Source organism: Cetorhinus maximus, chromosome 12 (assembly GCF_964194155.1).
Source record: "Cetorhinus maximus chromosome 12, sCetMax3.hap1.1, whole genome shotgun sequence".
Lineage (NCBI taxonomy): Eukaryota > Metazoa > Chordata > Chondrichthyes > Lamniformes > Cetorhinidae > Cetorhinus > Cetorhinus maximus.
The window spans coordinates 83,992,654-84,013,185 of NC_135890.1; the positions used below are offsets into that span (position 1 = coordinate 83,992,654).

Here is a 20,532-nt window from a genome sequence, read left to right on the forward strand (position 1 = left end):
ACTTGCTATCCAGTCTTTGCTCCAGTGTCTCTCTGGCAGCTACTTTCAACCAACTTTAGCTTGGACTGGGTATCTGCCCCTTCTAGGTTGCTTCTGCCTGGCAGAGGTCTTCAAACTGAACTCAAACAGCTTCCAAATCAAACTGCTGTTTCTAGTTTCTTGTGTCTGTGTCAGGAGCCTGCTTCTCTAGACCCCTGTAGCCCAGTTTTTTCTACTGTTTGCTTAACTTCTCAAACAGTCTCAAACTCTCATTAGAAATACAAGCATCTTTGAGTGAAACTAAAACTCAACTTGACCTGACCGTATCTTAACACACATACAGAAATACAAATCAAACTTAAACATTAAAGCTAAAACTCATTCCTAACACCCACAAATACCAATATAACTTAAAGTATCTCTATTTCCTACCATAACCTGCACTTACCAAGGTCAAGAATTTATCAGGATTGTGCATTAGGTAAATGAATACAACAATCTAGAGCTGTGTAACAATCCTGTGAAACCAAATATTTCTAAGCTACAAAACATATTGGGTGTCTACGAGTTACAAGGTTCCATATCAACTGGGGTAGCAGTTTTTTTTTAAAAAAAGAAAAGATTCTGAATACGCAAATCATAGAATCATAAAACCATAGAATGGTTGCAGAACCAAAGGAGGCCATTCAGCCACTTGTGTCTGTGCTGGTCCTCTGAGCAATTCACCTAGTGCCACTCCCCTTCCTTTTCCCCGTAGCCCCGCAAATTTTTCCTTCTTTAGATAATGCAATTCCCTTTTGAAAGCCTCAATTGATATCTGCCTTCACCACACAGGCAGTGCATTCCAGATCCTAACCACTCGCTGTGTGGAATAGTTTTTCTTCACGTTGCTTCATTTGCTATTTACCTTAAACCTGTGCCCTCTGGTTCTCGATCCTTCCTCCAATGGGAACGGTTTCTCCCTATCTAGTCTGTCTGGACTTGTGATTTTGAATACCTCAATCAAATCTCATTTCAACTTTGTTCTCCAAGGAGAAGGAGAACACTCCTAACTTCTCCAGTCTTTCTACATCACTGAATTACCCTGGAACCATTCTTGTGAATCTTTTCTGCACCCTCTGTAATGCCTTCACATCCTTCCTTAAAGTGTTGTGCCCAGAAATTGATACAATAGTTGAGTTGAGGCCAAACCAGTGTTTTATACTGCATTTGTACTCTGCACCCCTATTGATAAAGCCAGGATGCTGTGTGCTTTTATTAACTGCGCTCAACCTGCCCTGTCACCTTCAACAATTTATGCACATAAGTCCCTCTGCTCCTACATCCCCTTCAGAATTGTGCCCTTTATTTTATATTGTGTCTCTACATTCTTCCTACCAAAATGAATCCCTTCACAACTCTCTGCATTAAATTTCACCTCACTTGTCTGCCCATTCCACCAACCTTTCTATGTCCTTTGAAATTTCACGCAATTCTCTTGGTTCATGATACTTCCAAACTTTGTCATCTGCACATTGTGCCCTATGCGCCAAGGTCTAAGGCATTAATATATATCAGGAAGAGCAGGGGTCCTAACACTGATCACTGGGGAATTCCACTATACTCCTTCCCCCCAAGTCTGAAAAACAACTGTTAACCACTAAGATAAAAGCAAAAAACTGCGGATGCTGGAAATCCAAAACAAAAACAAAAATATCTGGAAAAACTCAGCAGGTCTGGCAGCATCTGCGGAGAGGAGCACAGTTAATGTTTCGAGTCCGAATGACCCTTCAACAGAACTAAGTAAAAAGGTTCTGTTGAAGGGTCATTCGGACTCAAAACATTAACTGTTAACCACTACTCTTTAACAAAAACAGAATTACCTGGAAAAACTCAGCAGGTCTGGCAGCATCGGTGGAGAAGAAATCAGTTAACGTTTCGAGCCTTCACGGCCCTTCGGCAGAACTGTTCTGCCGAAGGGCCGTGAAGGCTCAAAACGTTAACTGATTTCTTCTCCACCGATGCTGCCAGACCTGCTGAGTTTTTCCAGGTAATTCTGTTTTTGTTTTGGATTTCCAGCATCCGCAGTAGCTTTTAGCTTTTTGTTTTTAACCACTACTCTTTGTTGCCTGTCACTCACCCAATTTCGGATCCATATTGCTCCTGTCCCTTTTATTCCATAAACTTTAACTTTGCTTACAAATCCAATAGTTAAAGAATTAAAGATAATTCTTATTTAACAAACTTTCTCTTATTTAAAGGCAGCCCATCATTCAATTACAGTTTTGCCTTCTAATCATTGATTCCTGGACCAGACCCACGTTACAAATACTTTTTGGAAGTCCGTGGGCACCACATCAACAATATTACCCTTATCAACTCTCTTGTCACCTCATCAAAAAAACTCAAACAAGTTACAGTAGTTAAACATAATTTGCCTTTAAATCCATGCTGACTTTGCTTAATTAACTCTCATTTCCCAAGTGACTATTAATTTTGACACAAATTATTGTTTCTAATAGCTTCCCCACCACTAAGATTAAACTGACTGGCTTGTAGAGACTGGGCTTATATTTACACTCTTTTTTTAAACAAGGGTGTAACATTTGCAATTATCTGGACCCTGGTGCCTTACCACCTTTAAGTATAGACTGCCTATCTAATACCACCTCCTTATCAATTTTAAATCTCTTATTTCACCATGACCTGGACAGTGTCTTCCTTGATAAAGACAGATGTAAGTTTTTTTTTATATATGCCTCAGCCATGACCCCTGTGTCTATGCATAAATACCCTTTTTGGTCCCCAATTGGCCCCACTCTTCCTCTTAGCACCCTATCATTATTTATATACCAACAGAAGACTTTTGGTTTCCCTTTTTATTTTAGCTGCCAGTCTCTTTTCATACTCTTTGCTTCTCTTATTTGCTTTTTCAATTCCCCTCTGAACCTTCTGTATTTGGTCTGGTTCTCAATTGTATTATCTACCCGATGTCTATCACAAGCACACTTTTTCTGCTTCATCTTAATCGCCATCTCTTTCATCATCCAAGGAGCTCTGGAATTGTTTGCCGTACCTTTCCTATTGGTGGGAATATACCTTGACTCTACTTGAACATTCTCTTATTTAAGGGCAGCCCATTGTTCAGTTAGAGTTTTGCCTGCTAATGATTGATTTCTGGCCCAGATCCATTCTTACCCCGTTGAAGTTAGCCTCCCCCACCCCCAGTTAATTATTCTTAGTCTGGATTGCTCCTTGTCCTTTTCCATAGCTAACCTAAACTTTGGGATCCTATGATCACTGTCCTTTAAATGTTCTCCTACTGATACTTGATCCACATAGTCCACTTCATTCCCAAGAACAAGGCCCAACGGTGCCTCTTTTCTTGTTGGACTGGAAACATACTGCTGTAGAAAATTCTTTTGAACACACTTTAGGAACAATTGCTCCTTTCTGCCCTTTTTCAAGTCTGTATTGGATAATTAAAGTCCCCCATTATAACTACTCTAATTTTTGGAGCTCTCTGTGGTTTCCTTTGCCTTTCCTTCCTTTGTCCTTGTACAACCAATAGTTGATGGTCTATAGACTACACTGAGCAATGTAATTGCATCTTTTTTGTTCCATAGCTTTAGGGGTCTTTGACCCCTCTGCGGCATCCTCTCTCCAGCACTGCAATGTTCTCCTTAATCAATACTGACGTCCCCCCTCCTTTCTTTCCCCTCCTATCTTTCCTGAACACTTTGTATCCAAGAATATATAATGCACAGTCCTGCCCCCCCCACTTTGAACGAGGTCTCTGGTATTGCCATAACATCATGCCCATATGGCTATCTGTGTCTGCAGCTCAACAATCTTATTTACCACAGTCTGCATTCTCACACATGCACAGTAACCCTGATTTAGACTTTTAGTTTCTCTCCTGCGTTGAACCCACCTAATACCTTACTATTTCCTATTCTCGCACTATTTGTCTCTCTCTCTCAATATTCTAATATGTAATCCATGCATTCCTTGAGAACATTGCCTCAGCTTCAAAGGGTTTCAAAGTGACATCAGAAAAAATAAGTGAAAAAGGTAAAGCAACTATATCAGAATACATGAAGTTTTTGCAACAAAAAATAGATAAATTATTAGCGCAAAGATGTTAATAGCTTTGATCTATAGCCATTACTGAGATGTGGTTGCACAGTGACCAAGATTGGAAACTAAATATTCCAGAATACGATTTTTAAAGAGACCGACAAAATGATAAAGGAGATGGGAGTGGGTGTTATCCCTGATAAAGGATGAAGTTAAGGCAGTAGAGAGAATCTTAACTCAGAAAATCAAGATGTAGAATCAGTTAGATGGAGTTAAGGGCAGAAACACTAGTGCAAGTAGTTTATAGGCCTCTTTAACAGTAGCTGTAGTGTTGTGAAGAGTATACATCAGGGAATTGAGGCACATTTAACAAGGGTAATGCAGTAATCATTTGACAATCACCTTCATAGAGACTGGACAAACGTTTATGGGATCTGTATACAAGATAATTTTGGAGAGCAGTATATTGAGGAATCGAGTTTATTTCAGCTCTAGTATTGTGCAATAAACAAGGGTCAATTAATAACCTTGGAATGGTGCCTTTAGGGAATATCATAATATGATAGAATTTTACATTGAGTTGGACAGTGATTTAGTGAAGTCTAAAACAAAGGTCTTAAGGCTGAACAAAGTAAATTGAGTAGGTACGAGGGACAAGTTGCTTGTGGATTGGAAAACTAGATTACAAAATATATACAATAGATATGCAATGACAAACATTTAAAAAAAAAAATTTTCATTTGCAACAAATATTCATTCTATTGCAATATAAAAATCTCATTGGAAAGTGGTCCTACCTTGGCTAACAAGTGAATTTAAAGATGGCAGTAGATTACAGGAAGATCTTATAATCTTGTCAAAGAGTAATAATTCTGAGGATTGGGAAGATTTTAGAATTCAGCAAAAAATGACCAAGAAATTGATGAAGTGAAAAGAGAATTTGAGAATTAACTAATGAGGCCTAAAAACATATTGTAAAAGCTTCTATAGGTATGTAAAAAGGAAGATATTAAGCAAAAGTAATAATGGGACACCTAGAGGCAGAAGAAATTATAATGGGGAATAAGGAAATGGCAGAGACATTAGACAAATACTTTGTCTCCTACTGTGAAGACAGATACACAAAATAAACCTGCCCAAAATTATGGCAAACCAAGGATCCAGTGAAAACGAAGAACTTAGGATATTGTTAGCTGTAAAGAAATAATTTGTATTGGAGAAATTACAGGACTTAAAAGTTGATTAAACCACTGCATTTGACAATGCATTGCATTCTAGAGTTTTTAAAAAAGGTAGCTTTTGAGATGGTGGATGTGTTGTTTTGATCTTGCAGAATTTTCAAAATTCTACAGCAATCCCCGAGGATTAGAATGTGGCACATGCAACCCCACTGCCCAAGAAGGGAGGGAGAGAGAAAACTGGGAGCTTTTGCGTCAAGAACCTGACATCAGTAGTTGGGAAAATAGTATTATTTGGAACATATAATTACAGGGCATTTGGAAAATCAATTGATAAGGCAGAGTCAATAGTTTTATGAAAGGGAAATGAGTATTTTGCAAATCTGTTAGTTTCTTGAGGGTGTGACTAGCAGATGGATAAGGAGATAAGGATGGATAAGTTAGATGAAGGGTATTTGGATTTTCAAGTATTCAATAAAGTGCCACAGAGGAAGCTATTGCACAAAATTAGGGCTTGTGGATTAGGGCCAAATTAGGTGTAAAAATAAGCATTAAGGAGGCTGCAAAGGGATATAGACAGGTTAAGTGAGTGGGCAAGAACATGGCAAATGGAAAATAATGCAGGGCAGTGTGAAGTTAGCCACTTCAGATTAACAATAGAAAAGTAGAATATCTTTTAAATGGTGAGACTGGGAAATCTTGCCATTGAGAGGGATCTGGATGCTCTGGATACATGAATCACAATGTTAACATGCAAGCACAGCAAACAAATGGTATGCTAGCCTTCAAGGCTCGAGTGTTAGTGAAGAAGTCTTACTGCAATTATATAAGGCTTTGGTGAGACCAAACCTGGAGTACTCTCTACAGTTTTGGTCTCATTACCCAAGGAAGCATGTAGCTCCCATGGAGGGAGTGTGACAAAGGTTCACTAGATTGATTCTTGGGTTGATGTGTTTGCCCTATGAGTAGACTAGCCCTTTGTTTCCTAGAATTTAGAAGAATGAGAAATGATCTCGTTGAAATTTTTAAGGGGCTTGATAGGCTAGATGCTGGGAGGATGCTTCCCCTGGCCGGGGTCAGAGAACTAGGGTGACAGAATCAGAATAATAGTATGGAAATGTGGAGTTGAGGTGCAAGATCAACCATGATCTTTTTGAATAACAGAGAGGGGTTGAAGTGCTTCATTTTCTTATTTTCTGACGTTTTTTGGTTTTAGCAGGATAAGAATATAAGCCTCTTCACTCTATTTCTAAGGCCTTTACACTTTCCTGAAGTGTGTTGCCTAGAATATTCCCACACTCCAAATGAGGCCCAACCAGTGGCTTATCATGTTCTCATGATTTCTTAGCTTTATATTTTATGTCTCTATTTATAAACTCAAGTAACCTATACACTTTTTTTTTAAACCACCTTGGAGGATTTGGGTGGATGGAGACCAAAATTTCATTTACACTTTTCAAAATTGTGTAATAGCCTCTGGTTGCAAGAGTCAGCTTTGTAATGTGTATTTTCATTGGTGCTATTCATATGCTCTCAGTTTTAGCATAACAAAAATGAGCCCTGGTGCTTTCATACTTGGAGTTTTAAGACCTATGTGTTGACAGCACGAAGGTGGCTCAACTTGTCTTTAGATTAGAGAAAAACCATAGCTTTATTGGAGCTCAGAAGCCTTCTTAACAGCACTGGCGAAAATATGGATGTTCATATGAGCTGATGGCTAGCTGCCTGGCATGACTCTATGATGAGTTCGTTCTGAGGACTCTGGACCAGTTGTCCTCTTAATTTGTTTAACATTAGAAATCTAAGGCATTCTGCTGAATTCCTTTAAACTTATGAAATTTTTTTTTAAAAAAGGCTTAAAATCTGATTGGAGATTCCCTGCAGATGACCCCACTCTGCCCAAATGATCTGACCCCAGCTACTTGGAAGTGATCTTAATTCACTTGTCAAGAATTACCCTTGTACTGGAGCTCTTAGCCAAGGACAAACTTGCACCATTTGGAGTGTCTTCTCTGGGTCAGTAATGGAATACTTGAGGGAAAGTCAAGAAAATGGAGGCTGGACCTGAAGTCACTGCTGATGACAGGTGACTGGCAGCAGATAACTGTTTCGAACACAGGGCAAGATGCTTGCCTTGGATGTACTTTTGTTTTAATTGATGTATTATTTCTGCAATGTTATGTACGCTCATTTTCTCTCACTTAAATGTAATGTTGATTCTTGGAATATTTGTCATTAATCAAAAATAAAATATTTAATTAACTACACTCAAGAAAGCAAATTAAGTGAACTGAAGTGTTGTCGTGTTTGTGTTACTTTCCCTTTATTGTTCAGGTCATCTTTTGCAGCTGCTGCTGTTTTTAAAGGAGCATTTGTCGATGAAGGGAGAAATTTGTGAACCCATCACCAACCATTCCAAGGCTTTGATTGGCAAGAATGCCATCTTCAACACGTAAAGGGGCAGTGAGAGATCCAGAGGTTTCAGAACTGTTCTTTAAAGAGGACCCAGAGGAACTTTTTGTTGACCTGCATGAAATTGGACATGGAAGCTTTGGAGCTGTTTACTTTGTAAGTGAGAACTTGTTTAAACCCATTTATAAATTAGTATGTTTTGAGATGTCAAATCAAGCACTGACTTTTATAAGTGTCAATTAATTATAGTGCTGGGGAACAATACTAATTTGTTTATAACTAGTTAATCCTGTAAGGACCTGAAAAATGCAGCATTGCAATAACCTATTAATCAGCCAATTTTTGTGACTTTAAGAAGCCTAATAATTCAAAAGAACTTGCATTTAGATTGTCTGTCAATATAGAAATTATCTGTTGCTTTAAGCCCAATGCATCGGCGAAGAAGGATGCAGTGATATTGAGAATGATTTCCTGAACCAGAACAGAAAAGTGCTTTTGGAAAATGTAGAAAAGAGCAAGGGTCAAAAAAAGGCTGAATTGTTAATGGGGGAAACATAATTATCAAAGTTTTTCAAAGAACAGACTAGGAGCTAGACATTTTACAAATGGAAGGATAAATAACCAATGTAGAAACAAGGGAAGTTGGGGATGTTGTCTTAGGGCCAGAGAAGGTTAAGGGAAAATTAAGTGTGCAAACTAATCAAATTTTGATGCAGAAAATGAGAAACTGTTTTCATTGGCAGGTGAATTGGTAATCACAGGACATCACTTTTAAGGTAATTGGGAAGTTAACTGGGGGAGATGAGTATTTTTATGCATGGAGTTATGATCTGGAATGCACTATCAGAAAGGGTAATAGAAACCAGTTCAATAGTAACTTTCAAAAGAGAATTGGGTTGGTAGTTAAAATGAAAAATTTGTAGGACTGTGGGAAAAGAGCAGGAGAGCTGGACTGCTGGGATTGCTGTTCCAAATATTCTATGATTTATTGAATAAGTATGCTAAATTCAGGAGTGTCTCAAACATTGGTTCATGACTAACATGTACACTCACATTTTCTCATGCACTCTCGTACCTGCCCTGATTGGAACATCACCTCCACTATTTCTCTCTCCTTATCTACTTGCATGTCTCTCTCTCATCACCAGCTGTTCCATTCTCTGTCGATTATGCTCAATTAACAGAAGAATAAAATGACATAGATGGATAACCATCATTTTAAGGGAATGTAATTTGATCAATTTGATTTCATAATTGACTATTCGTTTTGTGTTTTAACGACTGGAAAAAGAGTAAGAAATAGTTTTACAGTTGCATTTTTTAAGTAAATGGCATGGATCTCCCAGTTGCTGTACTTGTCAAATTTACCCAATGCCCAAAGTTACTTCCTTGGTCCCATTCATGCATGTCCTATTTACACATGACAAATGTGCAACTTTTATTATCTAGATTGGATTTTTGGATGATGCACTGAATAAAATCTTGAAGTTAGCTAGCAAATTAGCAACAAGAAATTAATGAGGAACAAGGCAACCAAGCATTGAAACATTTCAGTCCTTTAGGTAATTGGAGGAGTAGTTGGTTGGGAAAATATCATATTTCCATGTGTGAAATAATAACGTAGGGCAAATAACCCTAAGAATGTGTATCAAATAGAAGTGGCATTGAATGTGAAAGAAATCAAAGGCATATGGATATAGATGGTAAATCATGTAACAACCACCATAATGTTTAGTTCTTCTCATTTGAAAAAGAAAATGAGATGTTAGTTTGCAATACCAGATGGGAGTGCAAATCTGAATAGGTCCTGACGCTATGTAAGACATTGGCCAAATCCCACATTGGGTACTGTTCATGATTCTGGTTATTGAATTAGGATGCACTGATGGCACAAACATGCGTACATACGAATTAGGAGCAGGAATAGGCCACTTGGCCCCTCAAGCCTGCTCCACCATTCAATAAGATCATGGCTGATCTGATTGTAACCTCAACTCCACATGCCCACTTACCCCGATAACCTTTCACCCCCTTGCTTATCATGAATCTATCTAACTCTGCCTTAAAAGTATTCAAAGACTCTGCTTCCACTACCTTTTGAGGAAGAGAGTTCCAAAGATTCGTGACCTTCCGAGAAAATTTCTCCTTATCTCTGTCTTAAATGGGCGACCCCTTATTTTTAAACAGTGACCCCTAGTTCTAGCTTCTCCCAAAAGAGGAAACATCCTTTCCACATCCACCCTGTCAAGACCCATCAGGATTTTGTATGTTTCAATCAGGTTGCCTCTTATTCTTCTAAACTCCAGCAGATACAAGCCTAGCTTATCCACCCTTTTCTCAAAAGGCAACCCGCCCATTCCAGGTATTAGTTTAGTAAACCTTCTCTGAACTGCTACCAATGCATTTATGTCTTCCTTTAAATAAGGAGACCAATACTGTACACCATACTCCAGATGTGGTCTCACCAATGCCCTGTAATAACTGAAGCATTGCCTCCCTGCTTTTATATTCAGTTCCCCTCATAATAAACAATAACATTCTATTAGCTTTCCTAATTACTTGCTGTACCTGCATACTAACCTTTTGCAATTTATGCACTAGGACACCCAGATCCCTCTGCACCTCAGAGCTCTGCAATCTCTCACCATTGAGATAACATGCTTCTTTTTTATTCTTCCTGCCAAAATGGACAATTTCACATTTTCCCACATGATAATCCATTTGCCATATCTTTGCCCACTTACTTAACCTATCTATATCCCCTTGTAGCCTCCTTCTGTCCTCTTCACAACTTACTTTCCAACTTATCTTTGTGTCATCAACAAATTTAGCAATCATACCTTTGGTCCCTTCATCCAAGTCATTTATATAAATTGTATAAAGTTGAGGCCCCAGCACTGATCCCTGTGGCACACAACTTGTTACATCTTGCAAGCAGAAAATGACCCATTTAAGCCTACTCTTTGATTCCCGTTTTCTATCCATGCCAATATGTTACTCCCTACACCAATAACTTTTATTTTCCGTAATAACCTTTGATGTGGCACCTTCTCAAATGCCTTCTAGATATCTAAGCATTCACTGGTTCCCCTTTAAAGGAGTCACATGTGCTGTGGATAAAGAACTCCAATAAATTGGTTAAACATGATTTCCCTTTCACAAAACAATGTTGACTTTGCTTGATGACCTTGAATTTATCTAAGTGCCCTGCTATAACGTTTTTGATAATAGTTTCTAACATTTTCCTCATGATAGATGTTAAGCTAACTGGCCCGTAGTTTCTCGCTTTCTGTCTCCCTCCCTTTTTGAATAAAGGAGTTACATTTGCTATTTTCCAATCTAATGGAACCTAACCCCTGAATCTAGGGAATTATGGAAAATTAAAATCAATGCATCAACTACCTCACTAGCCACTTCTTTGAAGACCCTTAGATGGAGTCCATCCGGACCCAGGGACTTGTCAGTCTGCAGCTCCAACAAGTACCACTTCCCTGGTGATTGTAGTTTTCTTGAGTTCCTCCCTCCCTTCCAGTTCTTGGTTTACAGCTATTTCTGGGATGTTACTTGTATCCTCTATAGTGAAGAGAGGTGCAAAATACCTGTTCAATTCATCTGCCATCTCTTTATTTTTCATTATTAATTCTCCAGACTCACTTTCTATAGGACCAATGCTCACTTTAACTTTTCTTTTTTAAATATCTAAAGATGAGAAATTCTCTATCCAGAAGCATTATTAGAGTTATGAGGAAAGATCATTGTAAATTGAACTCCATTTGCATTGGAAAAGAGAAATTTTAAAAGTTGGATCTTTTTGAAGATTTGACTACCCTGGGGAAACTTGACAGTTATCTAGACAAATTATTTACATAGTAAGGTAGATCAAAAAAAAAGCAAGCTGGAAGTGAAAAGGGAAGCCAGCTACTGATTGGAGGACTTTGTTAGGAACATCACTGTTTCTAATCTTCATCAGTGAGTTGGATTCTTAACGCTCGACGCAAATGTAATTTTACATGACACCACTTTAAAAGCAGGAGTGTGGAATTAATGGAGGCAACCCAGATTTTACTGAGCGAGCTCATCAATATGAACTAGCTTAATGATGTTGAATCAAAGGTAAAATTTACTGTAGGTATGTAAGTATAATATATTCAATGTGGAAAGGGAAAAAAGCCTTGAACCTAGATACCATTATGAATGGCAATGGAAGAGCTGAGGAATAATTGGAGGATCTAGATACTTGAGCAGCATAGGGCCTTCCATGTTCAAGCAATGCAGAGCAGCAATCACTGAAGTCAGTGGAATGTTACATTATATAGCCAAAATATTTGAATACAAGTTGGGGAAAATGATGATAAGACTTTGCAATTGTCCTTTGGTATTGTTCCGGTTGCCTGGAGACGTCAGCTGCTAGAGGTATTGATGAAAAGAGCCATACAGTTCTCTGGTTTCAGGTGTTGAGGAAAGCACAGTTTTTGAGTGGAAAGGAGAGATTTCAGAGGTGATTGTATGGGGATATGGATAATTGTAAATGTTGGAAAAAGGTTAATTTAGAATACTGTGAACTAAACTGGGAGTGAGACAAGCAATCAAACTAGCAAAGGATAACCAACACTGATATCACAAGCTCGGCGATTTGATTAATACTTTGGGCAGAATGGTAGAGGAAGGTGCCCTAAAAGGAACTCTATGCAACCAATTGGCTTCCAACAACTACAATCTTCATCCTTTTGTGCACTGTTATACTGGTCTGACCAGTGGAGAATTTCTCCTGATACCCATTTACTTCAGTTATACAAGGGCTTCTTGGTGCCATACTCACTCAAATGCTGCTTTAATGTTGAGTGAAGTTGTTCTCGCCTCACCTCACTTCTGGATTCTGCTCTTATGTCTGTGTTTAGATCGAGGTTCTAATGACATCTGGTTCTCAGTTCAAGAGCAGAACCCAAACTGAGCATTAGTGAGCAGGTTATTGTTGAGTAAATGCTACTTGATTGAACACAAATAGGAGCAGGAGTGGACTATATGGCCCATCGAGCCTCCTCCGCCATTCAGTACGATCATGGCCGACCTTGGGCTTCAACTCTATTTTCCCACCGGCTCCCCATCCGCTCCCATAAGACCACAAGACATAGGAGCAGAAATTAGGCTATTCGGCCCATCGAGTCTGCTCCGCCATTCAATCATGGCTGATAAGTTTCTCAACGCCATTCTCCCGCCTTCTCCCCGTAACCTTTGATCCCCTTACCAATCAAGAATCTATCTATCTCGATCTTAAATACACTCAATGACCTGGCCTCCACAGCCTTCTGTGGCAATGAATTCCATAGATTTACCATTCTCTGGCTAAAGAAGTTTCTCCTCATCTCTGTTCTAAAAGGTCTTCCCTTTACTCTGAGGCTGTGCCCTCGGGTCCTAGTCTCTCCTATTAATGGAAACATCTTCCCCACGTCCACTCTATCCAGGCCTTTCAGTATTCTGTAAGTTTCAATCAGATCCCCCCTCATCCTTCTAAACTCCATCGAGTATAGACCCAGAGTCCTCAAACGTTCCTCATATGTTAAGCCTTTCATTCCTGGGATCATTCTCGTGAACCTCCTCTGAACCCTCTCCAGGGCCAACACATCCTTCCTGAGATACAGGGCCCAAAATTGCTCACAATATTCTAAATGTGGTCTGACCAGAGCCTTTTAAAGCCGCAGCAGCACATCCCTGCTTTTATATTCTAGTCCTTTCGAAATAAATGCCAACATTGCATTTGCCTTCCTAACTACTGACTCAACCTGCAAGTTAACCTTAAGAGAATCCTGGACTAGGACTCCCAAGTCCCTTTGCACTCCAGACTTCTGAATTCTCTCCCCATTTAGAAAATAGTCTATGCCTCTATTCTTCCTACCAAAGTGCATGACCTCACACTTCCAAATATCACACTCCCCATATCTCTTGATTCCCCGAGAGACCAAAAATCTGTCTGTACCAGTCTTAAATGTTTTCAATGATGAGCCATCCACAACCCTCTTAGGCAGAGAATTTCAAAAATTCATAAACCTTGGAGTGAAGTAATTTCTCCTCATCTCAGCCCTAAGTGATTTGCCCCTTATCCTGAGATGCTGCTTCTGTGTTTTAGGCTCCTGATCAGCAGAACTGATCTGTGTCTACCCTATCAAGCCCCTTCAGAATTTTGTAGGTTTCAATGAGATCACCTCATTCTTCTAAACTCCAGAGAATATAAGCCCTGTTTACTTAGCCTCTTATCATAGGACAATCGCCTCATCCCAGGGACCAATTTAGTGAATCTTCACTGTACAGCCTCCAATACAAGTATATCTTTCCTTAAATGTGGAGACCAAAACGGCACACTGTACTCCAGATGTGGACTCACTGAAACCATATACAATTGTAGCAAAACTACTTTATTCTTATACTCCAATCCCCTTCCAATAAATGCCATCATGTCATTTGCCTTCCTGATTGCTTGCTGCACCTGCATATAAACTTTCTGTGCTCCTTTTACATGCACTGCCCTACGTTATACCCTACCTGCCATCGTATTGCCCACTCACTTAACCTAACAATATCTCTTTGTAGCTTCTGAATCCTTCCCACAGTTTACCTATCCGCCTAGCTTTGTATCATCAACAAATTTTTATACACTACTCTGTCTTTTCATCTAAGTCATTAATAGAAATTGTAAATAGCTCAGGCCCCAGCACTGATCCTTGCAGTACTCCACTACTTAATGCCTGCCAATTGGAAGAAGCCCTGTTTATACCCACTCTCTGCTGTTTACCAATTCTCTATTCACGCTAAAATATTACCCCAATTCCATGAGCCCTTATCTTGCCTATAACCTTTTATGTGGCACCTTATTGAATGCGTTTTGGAAATCCAGGTATACTACTTCTACTGGTTCCCATTTATCTACCCTAATGGTGACATCCTCAGAAAGCTCTAATAAATTTGTCACACAGGATTTTTCTTTATTAAAACCATGTTGACTTGTTCTAATTATACTATGCTTTTCGAAATGCATTGTTAAGACTTCTTTAATAATAGATTCTAGCATTTTCCCAATAACTGATGTTCAGCTAATTGGCCTGCAGTTCACCGTTTTCTCTCTCCCTCCTTTGTCAAGAGTGGTGTAATATTTGCCAACTTCCAATCTAATGGGATTGTTCCCGAATCTAAGGAATTTTGGGAAATCATAGCCAGCACATCTACTATCTCTGCAGCTATCTCTTTTAGAATCCTAAGATGTAGGCCAACAGGTCCTGGGGATTTCAGATTTTAGCCCTTTAAGTTTCTCCGATATTTTTTCTTAGCTGCTGTTAATTTCCTTAATTCCCTCACTCTTTTTAGACCCATGGTTGCCATCTATTTCTTGTATGAAACTTGTCTGTCTTCACAGTTGAAGTCACAAAATATTTGTTCAATGGCTCTGTCTGTTTGTCCAATGCCTTCCCTCATTCCCCATGATTTTCCCTGTCCCTGCTTCTAAGAGACCAATGTTTACTTTAGTTAATTTTTTTAATACACTTGTAAAAGCTCTTACAATCTCTTTCTATATTTATACCTAATTTACTTTTTGGCGGCCCTCTGCTGGATTTTTAAATGTCTCCCAATCCTCAGATTTGCTACTGTTTTTGCAAAGTTGTACGCCTTTTACTATCCTTAACTTCCTGAGTGAGCCATAGATGGGTCGGTCTTGCTGAGTTTTCGCTTTTCAATGGAATGTATTTTTGCTGGACATTTTGAATTGTTTCTTTAAATGTTTTCCACTGTTCATTTACAGCCATACCATTTAATCTATTTACCCAAATAATCTTAACCAGCTGCCTCCTCATACCTATGTAGTTAGTTTTGTTTAAGCTGAAGATTCTTATTTGCAATTCAAGTATACCACTTTCAAACTTGACATGGAATGCAATGGAATTATGATCGCTATTTCCCAGTGGCTCTTTTACTATGACGTTACTAATTAACCCTGTTTCATTACACAATACTAGATCTAAGATAGCTTTATCCCTAGTCGGTTCCACAACGTCTTGTTCCAAGAAACTGTCACAAAAACATTCCATAAACTCATTTTCTAGACCTCTCTTGCCAATTTGGTTGCCCCAGTCTATATGAAGATTAAATTTCCTTTGTTACAAGCTCCAATAATTTCTTGTTTAATGCGCTACCCAATAGTATAACTATTGTTAGGGGGCATACAAACTACTTCCACCAGTGTTTTCTGACTCTTGCTATTTCTAATTTCCTTTGCACTGTTGATGACCCCTACCATCACATTGCTGATTGATAGAAGGCTGATGGGTGGAAATTGGCTGGTTTGAGTTTGTCCTGGTTTTTGTGGATAAGACCTATTTGACCAATTTTCCATATTGATAGGTAACTGCCAGTATTGTATGCAATGGACAGTTTGGCCAGAGGTGCAGCTGGTTCTGGAGCGCACAGGTCTTCAGCAGTACAACCAAGATGTTGCCAGAGCCCATACCCTTTGCTGGATCCAGTGCACTAAGCTGTCTCTTGATATTGCTTGGAGTGAATCGAATTTGCTGAAGCCTGTCATCTGTGACAGCTTGGAATGTGGGTGAAGGCTGCCAAGATGGATCATCCACTTTGCACAGCTACTGACTGAAGGGATCTTTTCAGCTAACATTCAAAAGGATAGTGTGCTAACCTGAGCTCTTAATTTAAAAGAGAACTTAAGATTCTTTCCCCATCCTTCAAAAAAAAAATGACTTGTCTTATTTCTTTCTATAAAATGGCCTTAGTACATTTTTCTTGGTCTTAGCTGTTCTTCATTTCCTTTCTTTTCACTCTGCAGCCTTTAGTTTCTTCCTCCATTATACCCAAAGTATATTGGACAGCTACTAGTACAACACTATTCGGAAAGTTCAAAAAGAAAGATTCTCAGCAACTTACTGTACAGTGCACAGTTGCTAGGATTGCACTTGGATCATGCTTGTGCTGTGACTGGATTCTGTTCAATCTTTTGGAACCATGTCCTGTTTGCAGTGCGGAGACCAAGATATTTTCGTATTGCAATTAGTTAACATGTAAATTTGTTTCCACATGCCAAATTCTGATTGCTTACACTTTGCTCATTGAGAACCCTATGTCATGAGTCATCATTTTGTCATTCTATGCTAGCTGTTCAGTGGATAACTTTTTTTGTTGCAACATGTTGGCTGAACTAGATTTCTGATGGGCCTTCTTGGAGAGCAAACGCACTCAACAGTTTGTCTAGGATGCATAATTTGATCCTGGCTGCTATCGCATTATACTGTTCTTTGCAAAGTGTTGTTAGATCCAGGCATTGTCAAGCATGGTACGAAGCTCAGAGAAGGTATTGGCAACATCAACTTGTATTTATGTATTGCCTTGAACATGGTAAAATATCCCAAGGCACTTCACAGGTATGTCGCCAAACCAAATTAGATAGATAACTACATAAAAAAATATAAGAGCAGATTACCAAAAGCTTGGTCAAAAAGGTCATTTTAAAGTTGTGTTTTAGAGAGGTTTAGGAATGAATCCTAGAGTGTAGATCTTTGGCAGCTGAAGGCACAGTGGCCAATGGTGGAACCAATGAAATTGGGGGAGCAACTTAGGAGTGCAGTGATCTCTGATGAAACCATGGAGGGATTGAAAACCAGGATGAGAGTTATGAAATAGTTGTTGCATAACCTGGAGCAGATGAGCTGTGGCAGGAGAGATGATATGGAGGTGAAAACAGACCGTCTTAATATCGATGCAGTAGTCAAATGACACAGTTGCAGGTTCATTTTGAGGTTGAATTTTGTGCCATGGTTGCAAGCAGTCTGGTTCAGCCTCAAGACAGTGCCAGGTAGAGGATGGAGTTGTTGGCTAAGGCACAGTGTTCGTGCTGGGGACCAAAGATGGTGGAAATTATTTTGAAAAAAAATCTGCTCATCCATAGCTGAACTGTCGAACAAGCAGCCTGACAATTTGGAGACAGAAGGGTCAAGAGAGGTGATGGTGAGATGGAGCTTTGTGTTGTCAGTGTACCAATGGAAATTGGCATGCTTTTTGGATGATATTGTTGAGGGACAGCATGTAGATAACAAGTGGAATATGTTACACTGCTAACTACCACTTCAAACAACAAACCGCACTCACTACTGGCTCCGGAACATACACAGCACTTATGCTGCCAAGTTCAGAGAGCACAAAGTGCTCATGCTACCAAGTTCAAATGGGAAAGGATAAGGCCATGGAGGGATTTCGGAATGAGGATGAGAATTTTAAAATCAAGATGTTGGTGGCTCATGAGCCAATGTAGACGAATGAGAACAGGGGTGTTTTTTGTTCATTCATGGGATGTGGGCTTTGCTGGCTGGGCCAGCATTTATTGCCCATCCCTAGTTGCCCTTGAAGGTGATGGTGAGCTACCTTCTTGAACTGCTGCAGTCCATCTAGTGTAGGTATATTCACAGTGCTGTTAGGAAGGGAACTCCAGGATTTTGACCCAGTGACAGTGAAGGAACGGCGATATATGTCCAAGTCAGGATGGTGAGTGGTTTGGAGGGGAACTTCCAGTTGGCAGTGTTCCCATCTATCTGCTGTCCTTATCCTTCGAGATGGTAGTGGTCGTGGGTTTGGAAGGTACTGTCTCAGGAGCCTAGGTGAATTCCAGCAGTGCATCTTGTAGATGGGATACACACTGCTGCGACTGTGCATCGGTGGTGGAGGGAGCGAATGTTTGTGGATGTGGTGCCAATCAAGTGGGTTGCTTTGTCCTGGATGGTGTCGAGCTTCTTGAGTGTTGTGGGAGCTGCACTCATTCAGGCTGTTGGGAAGATATAATAATTCTCGTAATGTTATTGCAATTTATTGTAAAATAGAGTAATTGTGTGTGTGTGTCTTAATTGGATTAAAGGCTATGATGTAAACATGGGGGAAGTTTAGAATATAAGGTAAAAGGACATTTGTATTTTTAAATAAACCAGATTAGATTGTTTTCAAGGGAGGGGTGAAATGTGTCACCTAACCAGGTGAAGTTTAGAAACAGTGTGTTTATTTTTCCCAAAGATTACTGGTAATATTTAGTGCAACGAGAGGCTTTTATTATCAGGAAGATAAAGCCCAAAGACATAGTGAAACAATAGGAATTTGCATTCAAAGGGGACAATATGTATAAAGGAGCGAAGGCTGTGTGTAAGGGTAGGCATTTTGAGACCTAGCAAGTGTGAAAAGTCGTCTTCATCTATGCCTCAAGCTGCTGTCTTCATTAAGAAAACCCACTTTGAATTCTACTTGTTCAGGGTATCATGTTTCTTTGCTTAAAATCTGTGTCTTACTGTTGCCTTAATGAAAGTGTAACTGGGAGTTAGATTGATATGGGGATTTAGAAGTTATCATAATAGTAATGTGTAGATCTACGTATGTATTTAAAAATAATTTCTCAATAATAAATGTTTAATCTAGTTTTGTAAAACCTATAAGACTTTATCTTATTACTACTGAATTCAAGGCATGCATCTCGAAATTTATACAAACTGCAAAACAAGCTGTGGCAGTTGTTTCAAGTTTCCTTTTGGGATTTGAACATTTACCATTGGCTGCGCCATAACACAGGCAAGTGGGGAGTATTCCATCACACTCCTGACTTGCACCTTGTAGATGGTGGACAGGCTTTGGGGAGTCAGGTGGTGAGTTACTCGTCGCAGGTTTCCCAGCTTCTGACCTGCTCTTGTAGTCAGTCTTTATATGGCTAGTCCAGTTCAGTTTCTGGTCAACAATAGCCCCCCCCCCCGGATGTTGTTAGTTGGGGATTCAGTGATGGTAATGCCATTGAATGTCAAGGGGAGATGGTCTTTGCCTGGTACGATGTGGCGTGAGTGTTACTTGCCATTTGTCAGCCCAAGCCTGGATATTGTCCAGCACTTCTTGCATTTAGACAAGAGCTGCTTCAGGATCTGAGGAGTCGCGAATAATGCTGAACATTGCAATCATCAGCGCACATCCCCACTTCCGACCGTATGATGGAAGGAAGGTCATCGATGAAGCAGCTGAGGATGGTTGGGCTGAGGACACTACATTGAAAAACTCCACTGATGCCCTGGAGCTGAGATGACTGACCTCCAACAACCACGACCATCTTCCTTTTTGCTAGGTTTGACTCTAACCAGTCGAGAGTTTTCCCCCTGACTCCAGTTTTGCTAGGGCTCCTTTATGTTACACTTGGTCAAATGATGCCTTGATGTCAAGGGCAGTCAATCTCACCTCACCTCTGGAGTTCAGCTCTTTTGTTCGTGCATGAACCGAGGCTGTAATAAGGTCAGGAGCTGAGTAGCCTTGGTGGAACCCAAACTGGGTGTCAGTGAGCAGGTTATTGCTAAGCAAGTGCCACTTGATAGCACTGTTGATGGCTCCTTCTGTTACTTTACTGACGATTGAGAGTAGACTGTTGGGGCGGTAATTGGCCGTATTGGCTTTGTCCTGATTTTTGCGTACAGGACATATCTGGGCAATTTTCCACATAGCCGGGTAGATGCCAGTGTTGTAGCTGTACTGGAACAGCTTGGCTAGGGGCATGCAAGTTCTGGAGCACAAGTCTTCAGTACTATTGCTGGAATATTGTCAGGGCCCATAGCCTTTGCATGATCCAGTGCCTTCGACCATTGCTTGATATCATGTGGAGTGAATTGAATTGGCTGAAGACTGGCATTTGTGATGCTGGGAACCTCCGGAGGAGGCCGAGATGGATCATCCACTCGGCACTTCTGGCTGAAGATTGTAGCAAATGCTTCAGCCTTATCTTTTGCACTGATGCACTGGATTCCCCCATCATTGAGGATGGGGATATTTGTGGAGCCTCCTCCACAAATTGTCCACCACCATTCATGACTGGATGCGGTAGGACTGCAGATAACTGATC

The 20,532-nt window shown here is 39.9% G+C and overlaps 1 protein-coding gene across 3 annotated transcripts in view; it reads left to right on the top strand.

The window, feature by feature from the left end:
- Positions 1-20,532, top strand: part of taok3a (TAO kinase 3a) — a 154,863-nt gene that overhangs the window by 40,079 nt on the left and 94,252 nt on the right. For all 3 annotated transcript variants that reach the window (XM_078554017.1, XM_078554018.1, XM_078554019.1), the window contains one exon: positions 7,551-7,784. In XM_078554017.1, coding sequence (XP_078410143.1) covers positions 7,653-7,784 — 132 coding nt within the window. In that variant the 5' untranslated portion in view covers positions 7,551-7,652. The remainder of the gene's footprint in view (positions 1-7,550; positions 7,785-20,532) is intronic.